General features: G+C 45.9%; 1 protein-coding gene across 1 annotated transcript in view; it reads left to right on the top strand.

The window, feature by feature from the left end:
- Positions 1–1,452: 1,452 nt before the first annotated feature.
- SYT16 (synaptotagmin 16) overlaps positions 1,453–22,362 on the top strand; it is a gene marked incomplete at its 5' end in the record, with an annotated part of 254,269 nt that continues 233,359 nt past the window's right edge. The window contains one exon of the mRNA XM_080679475.1: positions 1,453–1,559. Within this exon, the coding sequence (XP_080535601.1) occupies positions 1,547–1,559 (13 nt within the window). The remainder of the gene's footprint in view (positions 1,560–22,362) is intronic.

The following is a 22,362-nucleotide window of genomic DNA, read 5'->3' as shown; positions in this document are numbered from 1 at the left end:
CAACTCGCCCATCTTTCTCTTCAAACCAGCTTCATCTCCTGATTTCTGAGCTTCAAATCGTTCAAAGCACCAGGCTCATTTTTAATTCTTTTTTCCCCCTCCTTTCCCCACATAACCCATTTCAAATCTTTTGGCTTCGCGGCCTACCACAGAGCGCTGTTGTGAAAGACAGATGGGCCTGATCTCTGTGGTTGATAACTAGGGGGTGCTTTTAGAATCACCTGTGCTAACCACATAAATATTAAAAACAATAACACACCGGTCCCCTCAGTCCCACTCCAGATGTACTGACTGGATGTGAGCCCCCTCAGGATACCCGCGTCTCCCTTCTCTGTGCTCTGTGACCTCACCAGAAAGGATGCCTGCCTTGTTCTCTGGTTGTTTCCTGTGTCTGCCCAGCCAAATGGCAGCTGCTTCTGACGACACCTACTCCAGTGTCTTCTCAGCATCTAGCCCAGGGCTGGATGCCCCTCATTGGGTGGAATGTACATCCCCAAGTGCATCAAACAGACTGTATCTGTAAGAAGTGACACAGGTTTGAGCCATTTGATTCTTTACATAAGGATCTGGGGTCCTCATGTACCACTCCCCGTGACATCCCAAGAGTCCATCAGAAATTGGTTTCTGGGCTTCAAGAAGATGTATTCAGCTTTCATAGACAGCTTCAGCGCAGAGCCCTCCTGAAACACGGATGGCCTGTGAGGCACAGAGCGGTCAGGCTCATTCAGGCTGATCCACTGAAGCCTGCGTCCACGCCTAGTCAGTTGGCAGGGCTGTGGTTTGGCCCCTGATCATATGCCAATTAGTTGCTCATCCGGTTGGCAGCCAATCAGTTAGTTGGCCATTCATTCATTTACTCATGCAGGCCTGCAGTCACATAGTCACCCACCCAGCACATATTTACTGAGAGCCTACTATGTGCCAGACGCTCTTTTCCCATTGGAGACAAAATAGATGGTAACACGAGGAGCACAGGACCTTGGGACCTACCAGGATGGTGTGTTGGGCAGGTTTCCGAAAAGTTCCTGTGCACTGGAGGCTGGAGGGTTCACGTCAGCACCTGGCTCAGCATTGCCCTCCACGCCCAATGGGGTTGAGCACTGATCCATGCATCCCAAGCCACAGGTAGGAAGCTCCAGGGAGGAATGAGCTGGAAACGGGCTGTTATGGGAAAGGGAGCCTGGAGAGGTGGCCCTGGCGTGGCCGGGAGAGCGTTTCCAAGTTGCTGCATTCATTGTCTTGGGGGTAGGAAGGTGCGGGGGGGCGGGGGGGGGAGGATGCTGCGAAGCGGGGGTGGGGTGGGTCAGCTGCCGGGCGCCCACAGCTCCCTCGGCTCTGCCGGTAGGGCTGGGCTCCCAGGGCTCGGAGGGCCGGCGGTGGGAGGCAGCGGCGGGCGCGGGCGGGCGGCGCGGCGGGGGCGCGCGGCGGGAGGGGCTGTGAGCAGCGAGGCCCCCCGCGCGCAGGGCCTGGTGAGGAGCGCGCGCCTGGCTGGGCTCAGCACAGGGTCCCCAGCAGCCGCGGCCGCCCCGCAGCCCACAGCCGGACCATGGCGACTGACAGTAAGTGTGCGCTGGGCCGTGGAGGCCCCGGGTGGGAGGCTGCGGGGCCCAGGGGTGGGAAGTTCTCCTCTTCGGACACCTGTCCTTATGCCGGGCTCGCGGACCAGCATCTGGGGTCCCCCTCGCCCCCGGACGACCCTTGGTCCTCTGCCCATCACCCTTCGCTACCAGGCAGGACCCAGAGGCGCAGGTGGTCCTGGAAGCCCACTCCGGAGGGATGTGGCAGAAGGGCGTGCGCCGCACGGAGATGGAGGGGATGCTGAGATCCGGGGGGGGGGGGGGGGGGGGGTGGGTGGGGGGTGGGGGGCGGGGGGGTGGGCAGAGGGGCCTGCCCTTGCAGTCGTTTGGGGGCAGTGCCCTCAGGCCCAGGGCCAGGCTTTGGGAGCCCTGCCACCAAGGCACCACGAGCCCTTGGCGCTGTGAGTTCAAGGTCCGCCTCGAGTTCTGGGTTGGATTTGCGGTCTTGCCTTTGGGAATAAGGGTACCTTGACTGCTGGGCTGCCCGGTGGCCCCACTTGGGCCATGCTACCAGCTGCAGCTGTGGGCCGGCCAGAGACTACGTCTGGTCACTGTGGAAAGTGAATGTGATTAGCGTGTTGACTTTCAGGTTAAAACTATGGAATGGAAGTGTTGGAAGGCGCTGGGTTGGCCTGCTTTGGGCATCTTGGCACCACTGCTTTTATTGGCTCAGAGCTTTTTGGAAATGGAGTCACGTCTATGAAAGCCAGTTAATTTAGATGTATGGGAAGCTAGATATTACTATTACATTATACATGTATTATATGTATTACTGGAGCCTTAGAGGGAGATCAGAGTGAAACCACAGTCCCACCTGCTGCATACCAACCATGGAGATAAGAAGCTGTGGTTAGACCCCATAGTACACGCCTGGCACATATCAGAGACTCACTGAGTGAATGAATGGTGTACTGGTTAGAGACACCCTTTGGTGGCATTTTTGAGAGGTGAGAAGGGACAAAGATGGGGGTCAACATTTCTACAATAATTTATTATTTTTATTTTAAACCATTTATTATCCCAGCCAAGAACACAGCTTTGGTATAGTACAGAGAGCATGGGTTTTTGTAGCCAAGCAGACCTGTATTTCAAACCTCTGAAATTCACCCCAAGTGGGACATGGAAGGTGTCCTTAGGTGCTTTACCTCTGACGTCAGGACAAAGCTAGCCTGCCTCTTGTACAGTGGTGAGCACACAGCTGGCCTTCAGGAAAGGGCGGTTGCCCTCCCCCTCTCTCTTTGCCAACATTTTATATGTGTGGAGATACCAAACGTTCGCCTCCTTCTTATTTTTATTTTTTAAAATATATTTTTACTGATTTCAGAGAGGAAGGGAGAAGGAGAGGGTGATCAAAACATCAATGATGAGAGAGAATCATTGATCGGCTGTTTCCTGCATGCCCCTCATTGGAGATCCAGTCCACAACCTGGGCATATGCCCTGACCAAGAATCGAACTGTGACCTCCTGGTTCACAGGTCGACGCTTAACCACTGAGCCATGCCAGCCGGGCTTCTCCTCCTTTTTAAATTAAATAAATGTAGATCATGTTTATAATAAAATCAACTAAACTGAACTAGGGCTCCCCTTTTCTCTGCTCATTTATAAAAAGTGTAGTCTGGCTTAATTTTTTTTTTTTTTGTCTTAAGAAAAGAAATAATGGATTTAAGCTTTTATTAACAAAGTAAGACTCAACAAAGAGGAAGATAATTAGATTTGTTCCATTACTATATTTCTTAAGAAAAAGGCAAAGGGATTTGAAGTATCTATAGTCTTAATGCAGGGGACAGCATTTTATTATTCATTTTCTTATATTTTGAGTAAAGATAGTACATTTCGTTTCCTAGAAATATTGTCCATGCTCTGTACCAATTTATTTAGATAATTGTTTCTTCCACTTCCTTACATGGTAGATTCAACTCTACTGAAGAATCAAACTATATGCCATTGGTTTTATTTGTTTATGGAAAAAAATGATGATGATATTCAACCAGCTCAGCTCTTGTGCTGATTTTTAGACTCAATCTTAATTACATTCATTCTCAGCTGGGATGGAGCTGAAACTCTGAGTGTTGGGGATCATTAGTTCATTTTTGTTCTTTTTCAGAAGTAGGGAGTCCCTGTCGTGGACATGGAGAGAAGGGACATAATCGCAGCCAGTGTCTTGAAAAAGTCTCCACAAATCTTGACCATGTCTGCACCTTAAAGTCCCACAGTCCTCAGCATAAAGGTGACCCTGAAACTGTAGCCCAGGACTCCTCCCCCACATAGAGTTGTTTGGCTATCTCTGGTTCTCAGCCTGGCTGCATATTAGAGCTTAAAAAATATGCTGGCTTTAGTTTTTGGTTTTTTTAAAAAAATACTCATCAAGGATATGTTTCCACTAATTTTTAGAGAGAGAGGAAGGAGGAGGGAGAGAGAGAAACATCGGTGGGAGAGAGAAACATGGATTAGTTGCCTCCCACACACCTGGACATGGATTGGACTGAAACCTGGGCATGTGCCCTGACTGGGAATTGAACCTGCAACCCTTTGGTGCACAGGATGACATTCCAACTGAGCCATACTGGCCAGGGCATGCTGGTTTTAGTGTGTGTGTGTGTTTTTGTAAATTTACTCTTAGATTTTTTTAAATTATTGATTTGAGAGAGAGAGAGAGAAAGAGAGAGAGAGAGAGAGAGAGAGATCAGTTATTCAGTGTGAGTATAAAATTTTTGGTGACCCCATATATATATGCATATATATATATGTATATTTTTAATGTAGTCTCAGACTTTAATGTGTATTATAATCACCTGAAGGTTTGTTAAAAACAGATTGCCAGGCCTCTCCCCAAGTCTCCAATTCAGTAAGTCTGGGTCATAGCCTGAGAATTTTCACTTCTCACAAAGTTCAGGTGCTAATGAAGCCACCACGCTCCCTGTCCCCCTCCTTACCTTTGTAGGTGAGGGAATGACAGGTGAGAGGCAGGCAGGATCACGAGAGATGGTCACTTCGTTGGCAGTCCTGTCCTGTCACCGCGCTGGGAGTACACGGCCTCATTAAGGTTACATCAAACCTGGGCACAGTATTGCCTTGGGCTGTAGCTGACGGCTTTCTCCATTTTCTCCCCAAGAAAATTTCCCTTGAGGGAAAAATTGGTTCTAAAACCAGGCAAAATCTGAGTCCTCTATGCCAGTCATTTCTGGAAGGAATCCAGAAGGGCTTTCTTTATGAATGTGGTATGTAAATGTATATAAATACAAAGATATTTGAAAAATATTTGCCTGGGAACTTATAATATTCACAGAAAAGAATGTAACCAAGGGAAAGAAAATGTCCTTGTGTCCGAACAGCATGAATCCTGAGGGCAGATTCCAGAGAAGGATGCGGAATCTGAGCGCCTCAACTTGGTTTTTGGGAAATGGAACTTTGAAATCCTCAAATTAAACTCCCCTTGAGCTAGTCATATTTTTATTTGGATAACTCAGGCTTATAAGAGATTGAAAAAGTTGGGAGGACTTACACTAGAAAAAAAGATGAGACTAATAGGTAAAAACCCTGTTTGCATGAGCAGCGGTTTATTATAGTAGTCTAAAGAGGTGATACTTAGGTATTTAAACAATGCTTCATGACTTCCTCCGTGACAAGTGTTCCAGATAATTGTGTGTTTCTCGATCATAGTGAAGTATTTTTCTCTTTTTCTTCCATTTATGTCATTTGTTGCATTATTATTATTACGTCTCCTTATGAGTCTTTACTGTTGAACTCACTGGATTCTGTTGATAAGAATAATTTCTCAGGAACATCCAGGCAAGTTTGGGCAATGTGGGCAATATGTAACTATACTATGCCCCAGAAATCTTGGGGGTGGGTTTTGGGGGCTGTTGTTGGTGTCATAAGGGAAACATTGGTCCCATCTGGTTGCTCCTGGTTGACTGGTTGATCTGAGGTCATTTTGCCTGGTCGATTGTTGCTAACCCACAGGTAACCTCCATCAGTGGTCATTCCCTCCCGTCTATTTACTGGTCAGCAACCTGCAGTTTCATTTCTTCTCATCCCACCTACTCCATCAGCAATTTCCACTCTGTGCTTAGTGCCGGAGGACAGAAGGGAGAGCAAGGGAGGGAAAAATCAAATGTAGGCCCTAAGCAGGTAAAAGTTATGAACCTCTGCCCGTTAGTTGAGATGTTCAGCCGTTGGAATGTTTAGGATATAAAAAAAAATTGCTTGACTTTGATTGAAAATGGACTCAGATTCTTGAGTAAAATTATTTCTAATCATAGTTATTAAAAGGCATACAAATGATGACACCTAAAAAATGCAAAGTTAGAAAATTACTAGTTTGCAGCCAATTGTAGTAGTCATTGATCCAAGTAAGAATCATCCATGGTTGCTAAACTATTGTGTGAAAACTTGAAGACAATCAGAATGTATACATCCTTGGAGAAGTTCCCCACAGATTACTCATTAATTGCAAAGGGGACAATGGTAATATTACAGTGGAGAACCCTGGGGTACACTACCTTAACCAAGCAAAGCGAACATCACTAGTAATGGGGCCAGCTGATACCCCATGCTTCCTGATACGAAGCACTGAGAAGGACATAGTGCCACTCATTATGCCAAAATGTATAACCTGGTTCTAATTAGGAAGAAATATCAGACAAACCCAAATTGATGGACACTGCACAAAAGTCAATGTCATGAACGATGGTGGAAGGATTGTTTCAGATTGAAGGAGACTAAACAGACAGATAAATGCAATGCATGATTTTGAATAGATCTAAAGCTGGAGAAAGTGCTACCAAGAACAATCCTATATAATAAAAGGCTAATATGCAAATAGACTGGACGGTGGAACAACCTGAACAACCAAACAACCAGTCCCTATGATGTGCACTGACCACCAGGGGGCGTGCGCGGAACATAGTGGGCATTGGCCGCGGTGGGATGGCGGAGCAGGTGAGCAGGGGCGCCAGACCAAGGCAGGTTGCTCTTATCGGGGTGAGCCTCTGGTGGTTACTGAAAATTCTTTGCTCCTGCACGCCACAGTCCTGCCCGGCGCTTCACCTGCTGCTGGCGCCAGTCCCGCACCTGCTGCCAGTGCCGAAGCCACCACTTGCACCCACTGCCGGCGCCTGGAGCCAGCCCCGATCACTCAGCACTGTCAGTGGGTACGAGTGGCAACTGCTGGCCCCAGTCGCCCCTCAGGGCTTCTCCACCTCCCCCTGCTCCTGAGGGGCGATTGGGGCTGGCAGCTGCCTCTTGCACCCACTGCTGGCGATGGCCCCACTCACACCTGCAGCAGGTGCTGGAGCCACCGCTCACACCCGCTGCCAGTGCCCGGCGCTGGTCCCCATCGCTCAGCGCCATCAGTGGGCGCGAGCGGTGGCTGCCAGCCCTGATCACCTCTGAGGGCTTTTCCACCTCCCCCTGCTCCTGAGGGGCGATAGGGGCAACAACTACCACTCGCACCTGCTGCTGGTGCTGGCCCCAATCACTTTGCACCTTCAGCAGGTGCGAGCATGGCTGGAGCCATCGGCGCATAGGATCAGCGGTGGAGGGAGCAGGGCTGCCTGCAGACGGAGGGGCCGGGCGGGGGTGCGGAGGATGGGCCAAGACCCATCCCTGTGCCTACCTCACTCTCGTGGCCCACAGTTCCTTTCAAGGTGCACGAATTTGTGCAGTGGGCCCCTAGTATTATCATAATTGATGATTTTTTAATATAGATTGGATATTGGATAATAGTTTTTTATCAAGGATAAATTCCCTAAATGTGATATTTTCATTGCAGTTTGGAGGGGAATATCTTTCTTCTTAGGGGAAACTAAGAATTTAGGGGTAAGGAGACATGATGTATGCACCTAAATCTCAAATGGCTTAGGAAAAAAAAATGCATGTATATATGTGCACATTTATATGCATATATGTGTTATGAAGGAAAGAAAGAGGTAAAGAAAAAAGTGGCATATTTTAACACTTGGTGAGTCTAGGAGTTCTTTGTATTATTCTTGCAACTCTTAAGTAAATTTGAAAAAAAAAAAAAAATTACAGCCCTTGGCTGTGGATGTGTAATTCTAGGCATTGTGACCTAATACTCTTGAGTTTACTTTTTGGAAGAAATAAGGTTGGAAGACTCCTAATTCTGGTTTGAGATGATAACATTAACAAAACTGTTTCTTGCAGAAAATTTCATGCACATATAAAAGAAGAGAGACTAATGTAAGAAACCCTCATGTACTCAGGTGACTCAGGTTTGACAATGAAGAGCATTGTTGCCAATCTATAACATCTTTCTCCCACTTAAAAAAAAAATCCTCATCTGAGGATATGTTTATTGATTTGAGAGAGAGAGAGAGAGAGAGAGAGAGAGAGAGAGAGAGAGAGAGAGAGAGAGAGAAGGGAAGGGGAGGGAAGGGAAGGGAAGGGAAGGGAAGGGAAGGGAAGGGAAGGGAAGGGAAGGGAAGGGAAGGGAAGGGAAGAGGAGAGGAGAAACGTTGACATGAGAGAGAAATATCTTTTGGTTGCCCCCCAAACACACCCTGACCAAGGACTGAACTTGAAAGAGAGATATGTGCCCTGACTGGGAACGGAACCTTTTGGTGTAAGGGATGATGCTCTCACTAACTGAACGACCCAGCCAGGGCTCCCGCTCCTTTTGGGAGGAGGTATTCTGAAAGCAAATGCAAGACATGTTACTGTAACCATCTTTTTTCCATTTTTTGTTTTCTTTTTTTCTCTTTTTGTTATTAGTGTTAATAGAATAGCAACCCGAGTTCCGAGAAACACATTCACTTGACATACTGGGGGGCACACGTGTTTTCAGTTTGCAAAGCTGACGAAGCCCGGGTAATTAAAAACGGTGTAGAAGAAAGGGCCTGAGGAGCTGCTTGTTCTTGTTTTTTTTCCAAACTCCTCCTCCTGTTTTTAAACCAAGGGTTCAATTCGTGAAGAAAACCTAAATGTAACATGGAGACAGTAATCTGGACTGACTTACGTATGAGACGATATCCTACTAAAGCATTGCGGAAGTCAGTCAGGATGACTGATGGCACCCTCGCGGAGTAGGATTCCATAGGCCTTCTCTCCGGGATGGCATCTTTGGTTGAGTGAGCCGACTCTCTGCTGTGTAATAGAATTGGGCCAGATCTCCAGGGAGGAATAAACCTCCGCTGGGTATGGCAGATTTGGATGACATTTGTCCCTTTAGGCACTAGGCTATTATTTAGTAATTAACTACTATTATTTAGCATTGTGGATTGATAAAAAAGATGCCCATTGTGCCATTTGAGAAGGATTGTCTGTAAGTTAATATGATGGTAAAACTCACTAACAGCTTTTTCTAATCAATTAAGGAAGTATTTGAAGCACATATTGCAAATAAAATTCTTCTGTGCATCGTCATCTTTCATTAAGGGATTATGCACATCCGACTTTGGCAGTTTACATTTATGCATAGATACCACCCTTTTACAATAGATTTTCTTACCGCCAGCATACCATTTTCTTGAGAGTTCTAATTTTAGGAAAGCAATAAATCACATTTTATAGTTTGGTTTATAATGGAGCAAAGGTTAAGAGACATAAAAAGAATTTTTCCACCCTATCTAACAATTCCCCTGACTTATCTACTAGTATAGCTACATACCACTTCAAACATAATCTGTTACCAACTACATTAGGTTTTCAATGGACTTAACTCAATAGAAATTTCCAAAGGTCGATGAACTCCGTGTGGGATGGTGGAGGAAAGCACAGGCTTAGTTCCAGAGGACCCAGTTCTGCACTCTGGCCCTGCCACTCACTGGCTTGATAACCTTGGGTAAATTCTTCCACTTCCCGGAGGTGTTGGCATATTCCACTCTGAGATGCAAGAACTGAGTGAGGTGGTACACATAGTAGACATAAAATCAGTTTGTCTCCTCACCCTTATGAGATCCTTCCCACAGTGTGTGCCTCATGTTACAAGAGCAATCTGACTTTCAGAAATGGGGTCCCCAGTCATTGATTCCATTTTTCTCTGTGAAACATATAAAATTAGGACCAGCCCTAGCCGGTTTTGCTCAGTGGATAGAGCGCCGGCCTGCGGACCAAAGGGTCCTGGGTTCAATTCTGGTCAAGGGCACGTACCTCGGTTGTAGGCTCCACCTCGGGCTGAAGCCTGGTCAGGGCTCGTGCAGGAGGCAACCAATCGATGTGTTTCTCTCACATCGATGTTTCTCTCACATCGATGTTTCTTTCTCTCCCACTCTCCCTAAAAATCAATGAAAAAATATCCTGGGGTGAGGATTAAAAATAATAAATAAATAATAAAATAAATAATAAATTAAATAAATAGTATAAAATTGGGACCAAATGACCCGTTTGGCAATGTAAGACTCCAGGGAAGAGAATGTCGTTAAGATTGCCCAAAGGTGCAGAACTCGGGTTTCCACAGAAATACTATTAATCAGGAGGTGGTCGTTCCCATTGCTTACTGTTTTGCACAGTGTGTTGCTGGAGGAACAGTGAGCCTGTGAGCTTGTAGGGCATGCGCACACACACAGCTTTTAACAACCCAGGGAGATTTCAGTGGTGGGCTCTCGCAGGGGCTACCACAACTGCCCCTTCCATGGAAGACCCGGGGACCCTCTCTGCTGATTTGCTCTCAGGATCTCTTTGCATTGCCATCTGCCTCTCTTGGGCATGGCTGACATGGCTGACATGGCTGTAGCATGGAGTAGATGCCGCTTCAGGGGCCTCCCCAGAGTCGGATACCCTCCTGGCTCTGGAGTCTCATACACCATCTTTAATGATGTTGATAAACCTGAGGCAATTGCTGGTTATCCCACTGTTGAGCTTTTAAAAGGGCTTAATCTTCTCATATGTCCGTACATAAGGACCTCATCTGCCTGGTGTCTGATGGTTCTGACCTTGGCCATCCAGGTTCTGAGGGTAGCCTTTGTCTGTCTCAGTCTTGCCCTGGGAGGTCCGCCCACTGCCCAGCTAGATTGTCCTGTTTCTCTTGCTTCCTAGCTCATACTCTAACTCTCCTATGATTTCCTTATGTTTCACGATTCCTTTGAATTTTGGCTGAGACACACTGGCTCTGTCAGTCTCAGTTTTGTGGAGTCACCAGCAGCTCGGCTGCCTTTAACCACCTCCCCTGCCTCTCCACAGGGAGGGGGGAGAAGACAAGCCCTCAGCCCTTATCATCCTGTCCACAGGCGTTTTAGAGGCGCATTATGATATCTTTCCTAAATGACCATTAGTGTAAAATCAATTGTTAGATTTAGTGGTGATAATGACAACCATAATTATAGTTATATGTATTCTTCTTTGTGTTCCCCTAGTATTTATCATCTATTGCTGCATAACAAATTACCACAAACCTAGAGGCTTTTAACAAGACACATTTGTCACTCCCAGCCCTGGAAGGCAGGAGTCTGGGCAGGGCTCCGAGGAGTCAGGAGTCTGCATGGCTGTAATTAAGGTGTCTGCCCGGGGCTGGGTTCTCAGCCGAAGGCCTGAGGCTTGACTAGGGAAGAATCCACTTCCAAACTCATAAGGTGTTGGCAGGATTCAGAGCCCTGCAATCTGATGGCCAGAACTGCATTGTTTTTGCTGGCTGTTGGCTGGAGGCCACCTTCAGGTCCTTCATACGGAACCTCCCCACAATGGCCACTTACTTAATCAATGCTAGCAAGGCAGAGTCTCCTAGCAAGACAGGCATACACATTCTATGTGATAGAACCACGGAAGTGACATCTCATCCCCTTTGCCATAGTCTATTGGCTAGAAGCAAGTTATAGATTCTACCTAAAGTCAAAAGGAAGGGATTAAATAAGAACATTAGTACTAGGAGGTGAGACAACTGGAGATCATCTTAGAGTCTGTCTGACAGACTCCCATGAAACTTTTAGCATCTACTTATTCCACTAGATTTTTGTTTGGAGTGCCACATACCTCTTTAAAACTTTAGATAATGTTGGGATAGTGGAGCTAGAAATGATCATTGCCTTGCTCAGAAAAGAAATATTATAATGTTAACCAAAATTACATCGCTGGGACCAGACCTACTGAGAAGCTCTCAGGAATCAGCAATCTGCTTGGGTGACCCATCCCTGTGATTCTGAGGCCACCAAGTTGGAGAACCACGGGGTTAGAATCAGCTTATTCTTGCTTTACTCAGAAGTCAGCTCAAGTCCTATACTCCCACATCCTCCTTCATATAAATCATAGAAATAGAATTCCTGGAGCTTGATTTATCATAGTCTCTTCCAACTCTCGGTTCCTGCTCCTAATCCTAAGTGTCTCTTGATCTCTGCACTTCTACTATGATGATTGCTCTTAAGTCTACATCGTACTGACTCCAATGAGGAACTGAATCCATTTTTTGTAACTCACCAAACACCTACAGTCCATTCACTTGAAAGACATTTGAATATGTAGGAGACCGCCTGGCTGGCATGGCTCAATGGTCGAGCATTGACTTATGAACCAGGAGGTCATGGTTTGATCATGGTCAGGCTACATGCCTGGGTTGTGGGCTCAATCCCCAGTGTGGGGCATGCAGGAGGCAGCTGATCAATGATTCTCTCTCATCATTGATGTTTCTATCTCTCTCTCCCTCTCTGAAATCAATAAAAATATGTAAAAAATATATAGAAGACCAATTAATAGTTTGGGGCGATTGAAGAAGTATATGTTTGAGTAACACAAACAGCTTAAAATGGGATGTTAGATGCTCCCATTCTAAAATCCATTCGCCATTCCTTAGCCATTCCTTGTTTTCCCCTCTTCCTCCCACTGCTTAAATAAGAACATTAGTTTTAGGAGGTGGAGACAATTGAAGATCATCTTAGAGGCTGTCTGCCAGTGATTTAGCAATTCACTTGTTTCCTTGTCTTCTGTAATAATCGGGGTTTTTATTGCCGACAATAGAACTCACTCAACTACTTTAAGGAAAAGGGGATTTAACTATAGAGTATACTGCAGCTTACAGAATTATGTGAGGGTTGCCAGGGAAATAAGCTTGTTAGCCACTCAGTCATAGGTAAAATAGATCTCCATTTATTTATGTCTGTCCTTATGTCTTTCATTAGGATTTTCTACATTTCTTTGAATAAATTTTCTGGCAGCCTCAAATGAATATCAAGTTAGGTGTTTATTTTCTGGCACGAGTTCATGGCGATTTTCTGGTCGCTGTCTGTGGATTTTCCGGTCTCTCCCACCAAAGGGGTGCTGCCCCACACTGCCAGGAGCCAGGGAAGTGGTTTGAAGACAGTGTGGGCTCATGTGCGATGGAAAGGCTGCCCTCCTGTTACTGAGGCAGTTAGCCTGCCTTTGATGAAACGTTTGACATCGAGCTTGTCTTTCTTCCCCTTTAGAGGCCTGTCAGAGAGAAGGGCTTTCAAATTAGACCTCCTTTCTGTGGTAACGCTGTGCTAGTGAGCAGGGCCATCTCATCACAGGTACTGACTCCACACTGAGTAGGGGAGGCTGATCCTTGAGCCGTGAGCTTCGTATCTGAAAGTTACTCCAGCCTCTGTAAGGCTCTTGGTGAGCCTGCCTCTATAAAACGGGAATATGAAAGTAAGTCCTCAGCAGAAAAGTCCTCAGCCACAGGCTCTCTAACTGTCCTATGTTAACTGTCTCCTGGATCCTGTAACAGTCTGGGTTCCAGACTGTTGAGAATATGTTTCTGGTGGCACTCTGCCACCTTGTGGCCATGCTTGAGAACTGTACTTCCCCAAATGTCCGCCTCCTTCTTAGAACCCAGCGTCCTGCAAAGCTGGATTCAGTCACGCTGCACTGTTTTGGCCTCTGGCTTTGCAAACCGATATGATTTGAGGAGATGTGTCAGAGCACATACTACAACTAATAGTTTGAAACAGATAAATTGTATTGCCTGTGTAATAGTACGTTGGCATATTAGATAATGTGTGTTCAGAGTAAGAATGGACCAATATGTCCAAAGCGGTTTCCAGGATGCTCTGAGGGATCCTGTAATTTTCCTGGGATTTGAAAGGGCATTGTGTAGTTGTTATTGATTTTAGATCGCAGTATTATTTTAGGTCACATTCCCTTATTTTTCTAAATTGCATTGTATTAGTTGCCCAACTGGAAGGAAAATTCAATCTCATTCATCACTGAGGTAGCTTCATCTGCTCCATGGAATCAGATGAGAATCCCAGGCTAAGGCAGTGCCACGGATTTGGGGTGGGGCCTAGTCTGCTCTACCGGGACAGTCGCACAGTCTGATAAGCTGCAGCTGAAATGAGCAGCATCTATGCTGAGCCAGATGACACCCCCGCCCCCCGACCGGCTGTTCACACCACTGATCACTCTGGGACACAGAACATAATGCCCATCCATCATATGCTTCCTGCAGCACCCCCCGCCCCCCCCAAATTCAGGCACAGTGGGAATGGGGCCTGGGTTTCTGACAGAGTGTAACCCCTCAAACCCATTCCTTTCCTGGCCTTAGGAAGATCCATGCTCTGTCCCTTACAGCAGAGGCCCTCCTCTATCTAGGCCCTCCTCTACTTTTGTGGGTACCTTGCAACTTCCATTTATGACCCTGTGGTACACAAAAACTATTAAAAATCTCGTGTAACTGGACAAGGAGTCCAGAACTCCAATCACACAGTTGTCTACCTTCTTGGGAGAGAGAAGGAAAAATGCTGATAACAGCCATAGGAGCAGGAAGAAAGGGCAAGGTCACATCTCAGTAAACCACCCTGTTCCGTTACGTTTGGTGTTGGAAACCCGCCCAAGGCTCCTGCAGGGCAGAAGCATCTCTTTACTTGGGTCAGCCCCGGCCATGGAATTGATCTTTGTTAATTGAGTTTGTACCATAGGCAGAGTATCGTCCTGGCTTCTCGCACTATAAAGATGACCTCACAGTCACAATCACATAATGTGAATGGGGGATGAGGCTAGGAGAGGGGTAAGATCCAGAGTTATAATATCTCACTTGATGGGGCAGGAGGAGTTACCCACAGGAGACAACATTTGAGCTGGGCTGGAGATATGTGAAAGCATCTGCAAGGTGGGGAGGAGGGGAGGCCCAGGCACTGGGAGCTGCAGGAGCGTGCGTCTGGAGTCCCCACACCGCTGGGTTGATGGGGATGCTTTGTGGCTCAGTGTGATGCCTGTGAGGAATGATTTGGGGGAGTCGGTGAATGCAGGTGAGCTGGGTTGGAGCCTAATCCCAGAGGATCTCATTCTCTACACTAAGAAAATTATTTATCTTGTAGGCCAGCAAGTCACAGTGCATTTGCTGTTGCGTTAGATTCCCAGGGGCTTACTTACGGAAATGTGCCAGCTCCTCAGGGCTAATTCTACTTGTACTATTTCTCTCCTGCTCAGGAAACTGTAATTAACATGGGAGGGAGGGAGTGTTGTGGGACATACATGGGAGAGGGGAGGAGAGGAGAGAAGAGGGAAGGAGAGGTGAGTTAGCAGTTGGTGGACCAGGCCAAGAAGAGATGCTCAAGGGCTGAACTCAGGCAACACGTGAAGAACATACACCTGTAAGAGACATTTTGGAGATAGAATCCAGGGCTTTACAGATCTTAGATTAGACACGTGGGTGAAGGAGAAAGAAAATATTATATGGTTTTCATAGATAGCTGGTTGGATGAAAATCTCATTGTTCGAAACAGAAAGTAAGAGAAGAAGCACATTTGGAGGCCAAGTGAAGAGTTGTTTGGGGTACACTTAATGCATGTGGGAATTCTGGGCAGATAAGCAAGGTAGACTGTTGAAAATATGAGTCTAGAGCTTGGGAGAGGATTGATGGTTTGGTGAAACATCAGTGAATAGGCTTTAGGGAAGCCACCCAGTGAATAAGATCTCTTGGGGAGAATGAGTGGAGGAAGAAAAAGAGGTTAAGGCTAAAAGCTTTATGAGTAGGTGGATCACAAGTGAGACCAGGAAAGAGTGGCCAGAGGTAGGAGGGAGCCCTGGGAGAGTGTGGTCATAGAAGGCAAAGGCGACAATTTTAATGTCTTGCAGCCTAGAGACCAAACAGGGTTAGGAGAGAGCAAAGGTCTTCAGAACGGCAGTGATAGGGTGGCTGGTGACTGACGAGTAGGGTTAGCTGAGTGATGCCTGGAGCAAAGCAGCCGGATCTCTTAAGGGATAAAGGAGATGAAGAGGCAGAGCTAGTGAGCACAGGCCATCCTGTCAAGGTTTGTAGAAGGTAAGGAGGTGGGAGGGCAGCTCAGCATTCCATTAGAAGACTTAAGAAGGAAGATCTGACTGTATTTACAGGCTTGGAGGAAAAGCCAGTGGAGGGGGAGAGACTGAAGATGTGAAAAACGGGAGAATTAATGGAACAGTCACCCAAGAGCGAGGAAGGCAGTGGGATTAGGTTAGCCCTGTGGCCCTCTGTCATTTGGAACCAAATTGGCTTGAGACTCTACTGACGTGGCATAGAAATCCCCTGGCATCTCCCTAGGCTGAATAACAGTCGCAGTAGGATGTAACCAGAGTTTCCAAGGCTTAGCTGGAGAGAGCAGTTCAGTCTCCCAGAACTACCCGGGTCTTTGCAGGGGGCCAGATCCATGCTCCGCAGTCACTGTGCTGGGGCGTACTTACCGCGAGGGTCCTGGCGTCCATGTCATGTTGCAGAGAATGCTTGGCAGCTGCCCAGCTGACACAGTTTGGATATAGGAAAAAGGAATGACTTTATCCTGTGTCATTGTTTTCGTCTCCACTAGCATGTAATTAGAAGCAATGGCAATTTTTATGTCTTTCGGAATCTGAGTATGCCTAATTTAAAATTCTTTAATTTTAACTGATTATCTTGAAATTTTTTTTCTGGCCCTGGCCAGGTGCCTCAGTTGGTTGAAGTGTCATCCCGTACACCAAGAAGGTTGCGGGTTCAATTCCTGGTCAGGGCACATACCTAGGTTGCAGGTCCGATCCTGATTGGGGTTGGGGTGTCTACAGGAGGCAGTTGATCAATGTTCCTCTCTTTCCCTCCCCTTCTCTCTAAAAGTCAATAAAAACATATCTTCCGGTGAGGATTAAAAATTAAAAAAAAAATTTATTATGTCTACCCAGTAACTAAATTTTAACACTTTGAAGGAAGAACTTTTCTCATGTTTATCCCTTTGGTGTTCTCTACATCGGATGCATTTGACAACCATCTATGGCTTTGGCTGGAAAGAGAAATGCCTCCAGTCCTTCTGTTCGCTTTTGCGTGTGTTGGTGATAATTAGTGAATCTGAATGTTCTTCTGATTTCTCTTGAGGCCAACTTCATGTCTTCTTTTTGACTCTGTGACAGGGTTAAGGGGCTGAACTGGCTGTTTTGACAATGACAGTTGCTCTGGAGGATTATTTAAAAATGCAAGACATCTTTTTTTATTTGAAAGTTAATTAGTGTCTTTTTTTTTTTTTTTTTTTTTGAGTCAAGTTGATACTGTAAACACGGAGTTTTGTTGCTTGTTGAATTGCTGAGATTTGAAGTGTGGAGTTTGACTTTTTGTTGTTCTGTCCTTGTCCTGACCACAAACAGCTGTGCGGGCGGAAGGACTGAAATAATCTTGGTCCTGGAGTTACTGGGCCCTTGCTGGGCTCGGTCTCTGGTGTCTGCTGCTGTGCGCAGGGTGAGGGTGTTAGGCCCAGTGGGAAGCCTACATTTTGCAAATGGGGAAACACAGGCACAGAGAACAGTAAGTTCTTTAGGAGTTCACCTAAATGTTGTAAACGCTGTTGCTTGTTCTTTCTTTTCTTTCCACTTGCCTTGCCCTGACACACAGAGCAAATACCTCCCCACCCCCAACTCACTCGTATGGAAAGGAGTTCAAGATCTTACTTTTGTTTGTCTCAGTGATAATTCTAGCACTTGCTTCTTAAGTGAAAGACACTTTTCTTGGATTTAAAAATATATATATTTTTATTGATTTCAGAGAGGAAGGGAGAAGGAGAAAGAGATGAAAACATCAGTGATGAGAGGGAATCATTGATCGGCTGCCTCCTGCAAGCCCCACACTGGGGATCAAGCCTGCAACCCAGGCATGTGGTCTGACAGGGAATTGACCCATGACCTCTTGGTTCATAGGTCGATGCTCAACCACTGAGCCGTACCAGCCAGGCTTGGATTTTTTTTCTCTCATCACACTTGCTTTTATAGGAAATGGAGGAGGCAAGGTTATATGAATAAATATTCTTCTTCTGAAAGGACCCAGATAAGTTTATTGATCATTAGCGGGGTGTCTGAAAAGCTTTTCCCTTTTTATAATTCATTAACTACAAATCAAAAACGAAGTCCTTCAAGTCATGAGGCAGACACACACGTTTACACTGCTAGATGCTGTTCAGTGCTATTTGAATCCAAGTTAATTTTCGAAGGAGGGTTTCCTCCAGCCTTGTTCAGATGCGCTCTAAGGAGCGTTAAGGAACCAGCTTATTTTGTGCCTATTGGTGGCTTAATAAATGATAATTTTGTAGGGAACTATGGATGTATGTGTGCATATAGTAGGGTGATTATTAAGCTATTAAGCTATTATGCAAAATAGTTTATCATACAAATAGAGTAGTAAATTATGTTGTTATTTATTTATTTATTTATTAGTTTTTCTATTCTTAGTGTTTGGTGAGCAGAGTCCAACAGATTTCATAAAAGGGGATCCAGTCCTTTGCAACAAGCCTGAATGGTTTGATCAAGTCTAAAACTGACACAGCTGGAAGAAAATGTCTCTCCCAACTAACATGTCAAATTAATATATGGATTTTATATCTTCCCACTCACATGTTATACATACTAAGGTCCTCAAAGTCATGTGAAAAGCTGGAGCCAGAAATGCGCCTGGTGTGGTTGAAGAATGGCAGGGAGACCAGTGCATCTGCTACAGGGTGGGGGAAGGGCGAGGAGAGAAAGTGGGTTTAGGAGATGGAGGGCAGGGTGGTGTAGCCATGAGCACTAGTGGGAAGACTTTGGATTTCACTTCAAGTGAGAATTGAGGCTGGGAAGGATTTTGATAACAGAAGCAATGTCATCTCACATACATTTTAAACAGTATTGCTCTGACTACTTGTTTGAGAATTGACTAAAGGTGGATGAGGGGTGACACTGGTTAGGTAGAATGTAGGTCAAAGATGATGGTAACTTGATTCATGGGGAGCAGTGGAAATCTAGTCAGATTTTAGACATAGACACACACATACACATTTCCAATATGACATATAAATGATTTTGAGGATCAAACTGACATTCACTCATAGGTTGCATATGAGGTATGATACAAGGATCATTCTAAGGACTTTTCCCTGAGCAACTGGAAGGAAGGAGTTGCCATGAATTTAGAGAGAAGACAGTGGAAGGAGTTTGGGGCAGCGGAGGGTTGGCGGGGAGATCAGGAGTCTAGTTTGTGGAAACATCAAGTCTGAGATGCTGGTTAAACATTCTGGTACAGATATGCAGTAGGCAGTTGGATGTCTGAGTTTAGAGTTCAGGGGAAAGACCTGGTCTCAATACAGAAATTTGAGAGCCATCAGCATTTGGGTGGCATTTAAAGCCATGCTACCAGCTCATGTCCCCAAAGGAGTAAGCGTAGGCATGGAAAATGGGTTGCCAGGAACCCAGCGGTCAGGGAGGAGGGCTTGCAGGAACTGAGGAGGAGAAATCTGTGAGGTAGGAGAAAAAACAGGAGAGTTGATATTCCAGAAGCCCAGTAAAACTTTGTTCCAAGGAAGAGAGAATGATCAACCGTGCCGAATATGGTTGATAAGTTACATAAGGACTGTCTTAGTGTGGGTTTTTTTTTTTTTTTAAAAAGCAGAATCTGTGGACTGGGTCTTGGGTACAGATAATTATTGGGGAGCTGATGCAAGAAGTAGGAATGAGAGAATGGGGGGAGGTGAGACTGTGGAGGAGGAAAGCCATAAAGGAAGCGTTTTTGAGGTGCTGCTCTAGATTATGGAGTCAGCCCCACTGAGGCACCTAGAAAGGTACAGAGAGCCACCAGAGCTTCAAAGGATGGGAAGCTGGAGCATGTATCTAACCAACTGACTGAGGGTTTTCTCAGGAGTGTTAGCTCCTCTGGACATCTGTGCTTTGCAGGCCCCTGTGGGAGAAAGCCTGGAGGCAGAGCGAGGTGGGGTGGGTGCTTGTAAAGATGCCGTGGTGAGCGTGGAACGTTGTACCACAGCTGTGGCTGAATCACAGGTGGGCCCAGGGAGCCTGACACAGACCATCACGAGTGTCTGCTTCAAAGCCTGAAAGTGCACTGTCGAATTTCTTTGACCTTGAGAAAGCAGTTTGAGGGAGTGGTGGGCCAAGCCTGGTTAGAGTAGGTTACGGAAAGGAAAAAGTGTAATAGACAGAGAGCAGGAAAGGATGGGGGAGCAAAGAGGCTGGAGAGAAGAAGCATCAAGAGGGATTTCTTTACTTTTTAGATGGGAGAAAGAAGAGCATTTAGACTGATGGGGATGACTCAGTAAGAAGTCATTTGACGTGAGAGAAAGAATTGGTGGAACTGTGTCCTTGAGTGGATGAGAGGGGTGGTACCCAGGTGTAAAAGGAGGATGTGGCCTTTGGTGGGAGGGTGGACAGTCATCTGAAGTAAAAGGACAGAAAGAGTGTGTGGAAGGTTGGACCCTTCTGTGAAAGAGGAGCAAGGTTACCAACTCAGAGTGGAGAGCGTAGGCGGGTAAGGCAGTTTGAGGAGAGAGAAGATGTGAATGCAGTACAGGGATCGGCCAGTGTGTGAGCTCTTGGTTACTGACCGGCCAGATGAGTATAGAAAGCGAGGATAAACATTTAGGAACTTTTATAGCAGTTGCCATTGCATAACATTTTTATTGTATTTTACAAAAGTATTGGTCTAAATGGATTGGAAATAAAAACATCTGGTCTTGCAAAACAGAGAGTCTGAGAGGCCCTGGGCTAGGAGAGTGGGAGAGAATGGACTAGGGATATACAGGGAGATTGCAGCACAGCACGGAGGACCCCCTGGGATGATGCCATGAATGCATGTGAGGCCATGGCTCACGGCGGGGGGTGGGGGGGTGGGGGTGGGGTTCCTCCAGCCGTGTTCAGATGCGCTGAGGTAGGCAGAGTCAGCATAGTGGACAGAGAGTTGGAATTTACCAGGATGTGGTTTTGCTAAGTGGCTCTGATGCAGTGAGAAGATGCAAGTGAGTTTAGGGAATATACAGTGGGAGGGATAGTGACTGGCCGTGGCACTGTAAGTTGGGGAAAGAAGAAAGCAAATCATGGGGAGGGTGAGAGGTACTGAAAAGGTGACTGAAGATTGTAATCCTGGAAGATTCAACGGTGGTTAGAGTGAGAGTTCTAAGAGGAGTGAACTAGGAATATAGAAAGTGGTAATCAGATTGTGGAATTCTTCATAATGGCATTCCTCACAGCACTGCTCACAATAGCAGATCCTGGAGAAGAACCTGAATAAGTTATTTTGCAGGTATATAATGGACGATTTCAAAGCCACTAGAAGTCCTGGTGTTGTTCTGTGGACACAGACATGTTCACTATGTTAAATGGAAAAAAGAAAAAAGTGGGTTACAAAATAATTTATAAAATTAAGTTACAAAATTTATGCCTAGAAGTCTCTTTAAAAAAAAACCAAACACAACAGACTTTATTTATTTAATGTTAATTAATTAATTAATTAATTAATTTATTTATTTATTACTAGAGGCCCGGTGCACAAAATTCACACACTCGGGAGAGTTGTCCCTCAGCCCAGCCTGTACCCTCTTGCAGTCAGACATCCTTAGTGCTACTGTGGAGGTAGGACAGGCTCCCACCACCGCCTCTGTGCTCGCCAACTGTGAGCCTAGCTTCTGGCTGAGCAGCGCTCCCCCTGTGGGAGCACACTGACCACCAGGGGGCAGATCCTGCATTGAGTGTCTGCCCCCTGGTGGTCAGTGTGCATCATAGCCACTGGTCATTCCACCATTTGGTCAATTTGCATATTAGCCTTTTATTATATAGGATTATTTTTTTAAATTTTTTTTTTTTATTGATTTCAGAGAGAAAGGGAGAGGGAGAGATAGAAACATCAATGATGAGAGAATCATTGATCAGTTGCCTCCTGCATGCCCACTACTGGGGATTGAGCCTGCAACCCAGGCATGTGCCCTTGATCAGAATCGAACCTGGGACCCTTTAGTCTGCAGGGTGATGCTCTATCCACTGAACCAAACTGGCTAGGGCTTAATTAATGACTTTAGAGAGGAAGGGAGAGGGAGAGAGAGAGAGAAACATCAATGAGATAGAAACACTGGTCATCTGCCTCCCACACACAACCTGACTAGGATCAAACCTGCAACTTGGGTATGTGCCCTGACCAGGAATGACACCTTTCAGTGCCTGGGATGACACTCAACCACCTGAGCCACATATGCCTAGAAGTCTTAACCATGGCAGTGTCTGGATAGTTCAATTACAGCTGCTTTTTACTTTTATTTTTATTTTTTTATTGTTTAAAGTATTACAAATAGTAGTACATATGTCTTCTTTTTTCCCCAATTGACCTTCCCCCAGTTTCTCCTACCCCCCCAGCACATGCCCTCACCCCCTCCCAATGTCTTGCGTCTATTGGTTATGCTTATATGCATGCATATAAGTCTTTCAGTTGATCTCTTACCTCCCCTGCCAACCCTCTCTAGCTTTCTCGCTGTAATTTGACAGTCTGTTCGATGCTTCTCTGCCTCTGTATCTATTTTTTTGTTCATCAGGTTATAATGTTCTTTATTATCCATAAATGAGTGAGATCATGTGGTATTTTTCTTTTACTAACTGGCTTATTTCACTTAACATAATGCTCTCCAGGTCCATCCATGCTGC

The sequence above is a fragment of the Plecotus auritus genome, assembly GCF_963455305.1.
Source record: "Plecotus auritus genome assembly, chromosome: 1".
Taxonomy (NCBI): Eukaryota; Metazoa; Chordata; class Mammalia; order Chiroptera; family Vespertilionidae; genus Plecotus; species Plecotus auritus.
The sequence above is the reverse complement of the archived record's forward strand: the minus strand, read 5'-3'. Positions and strand labels throughout refer to the sequence as shown.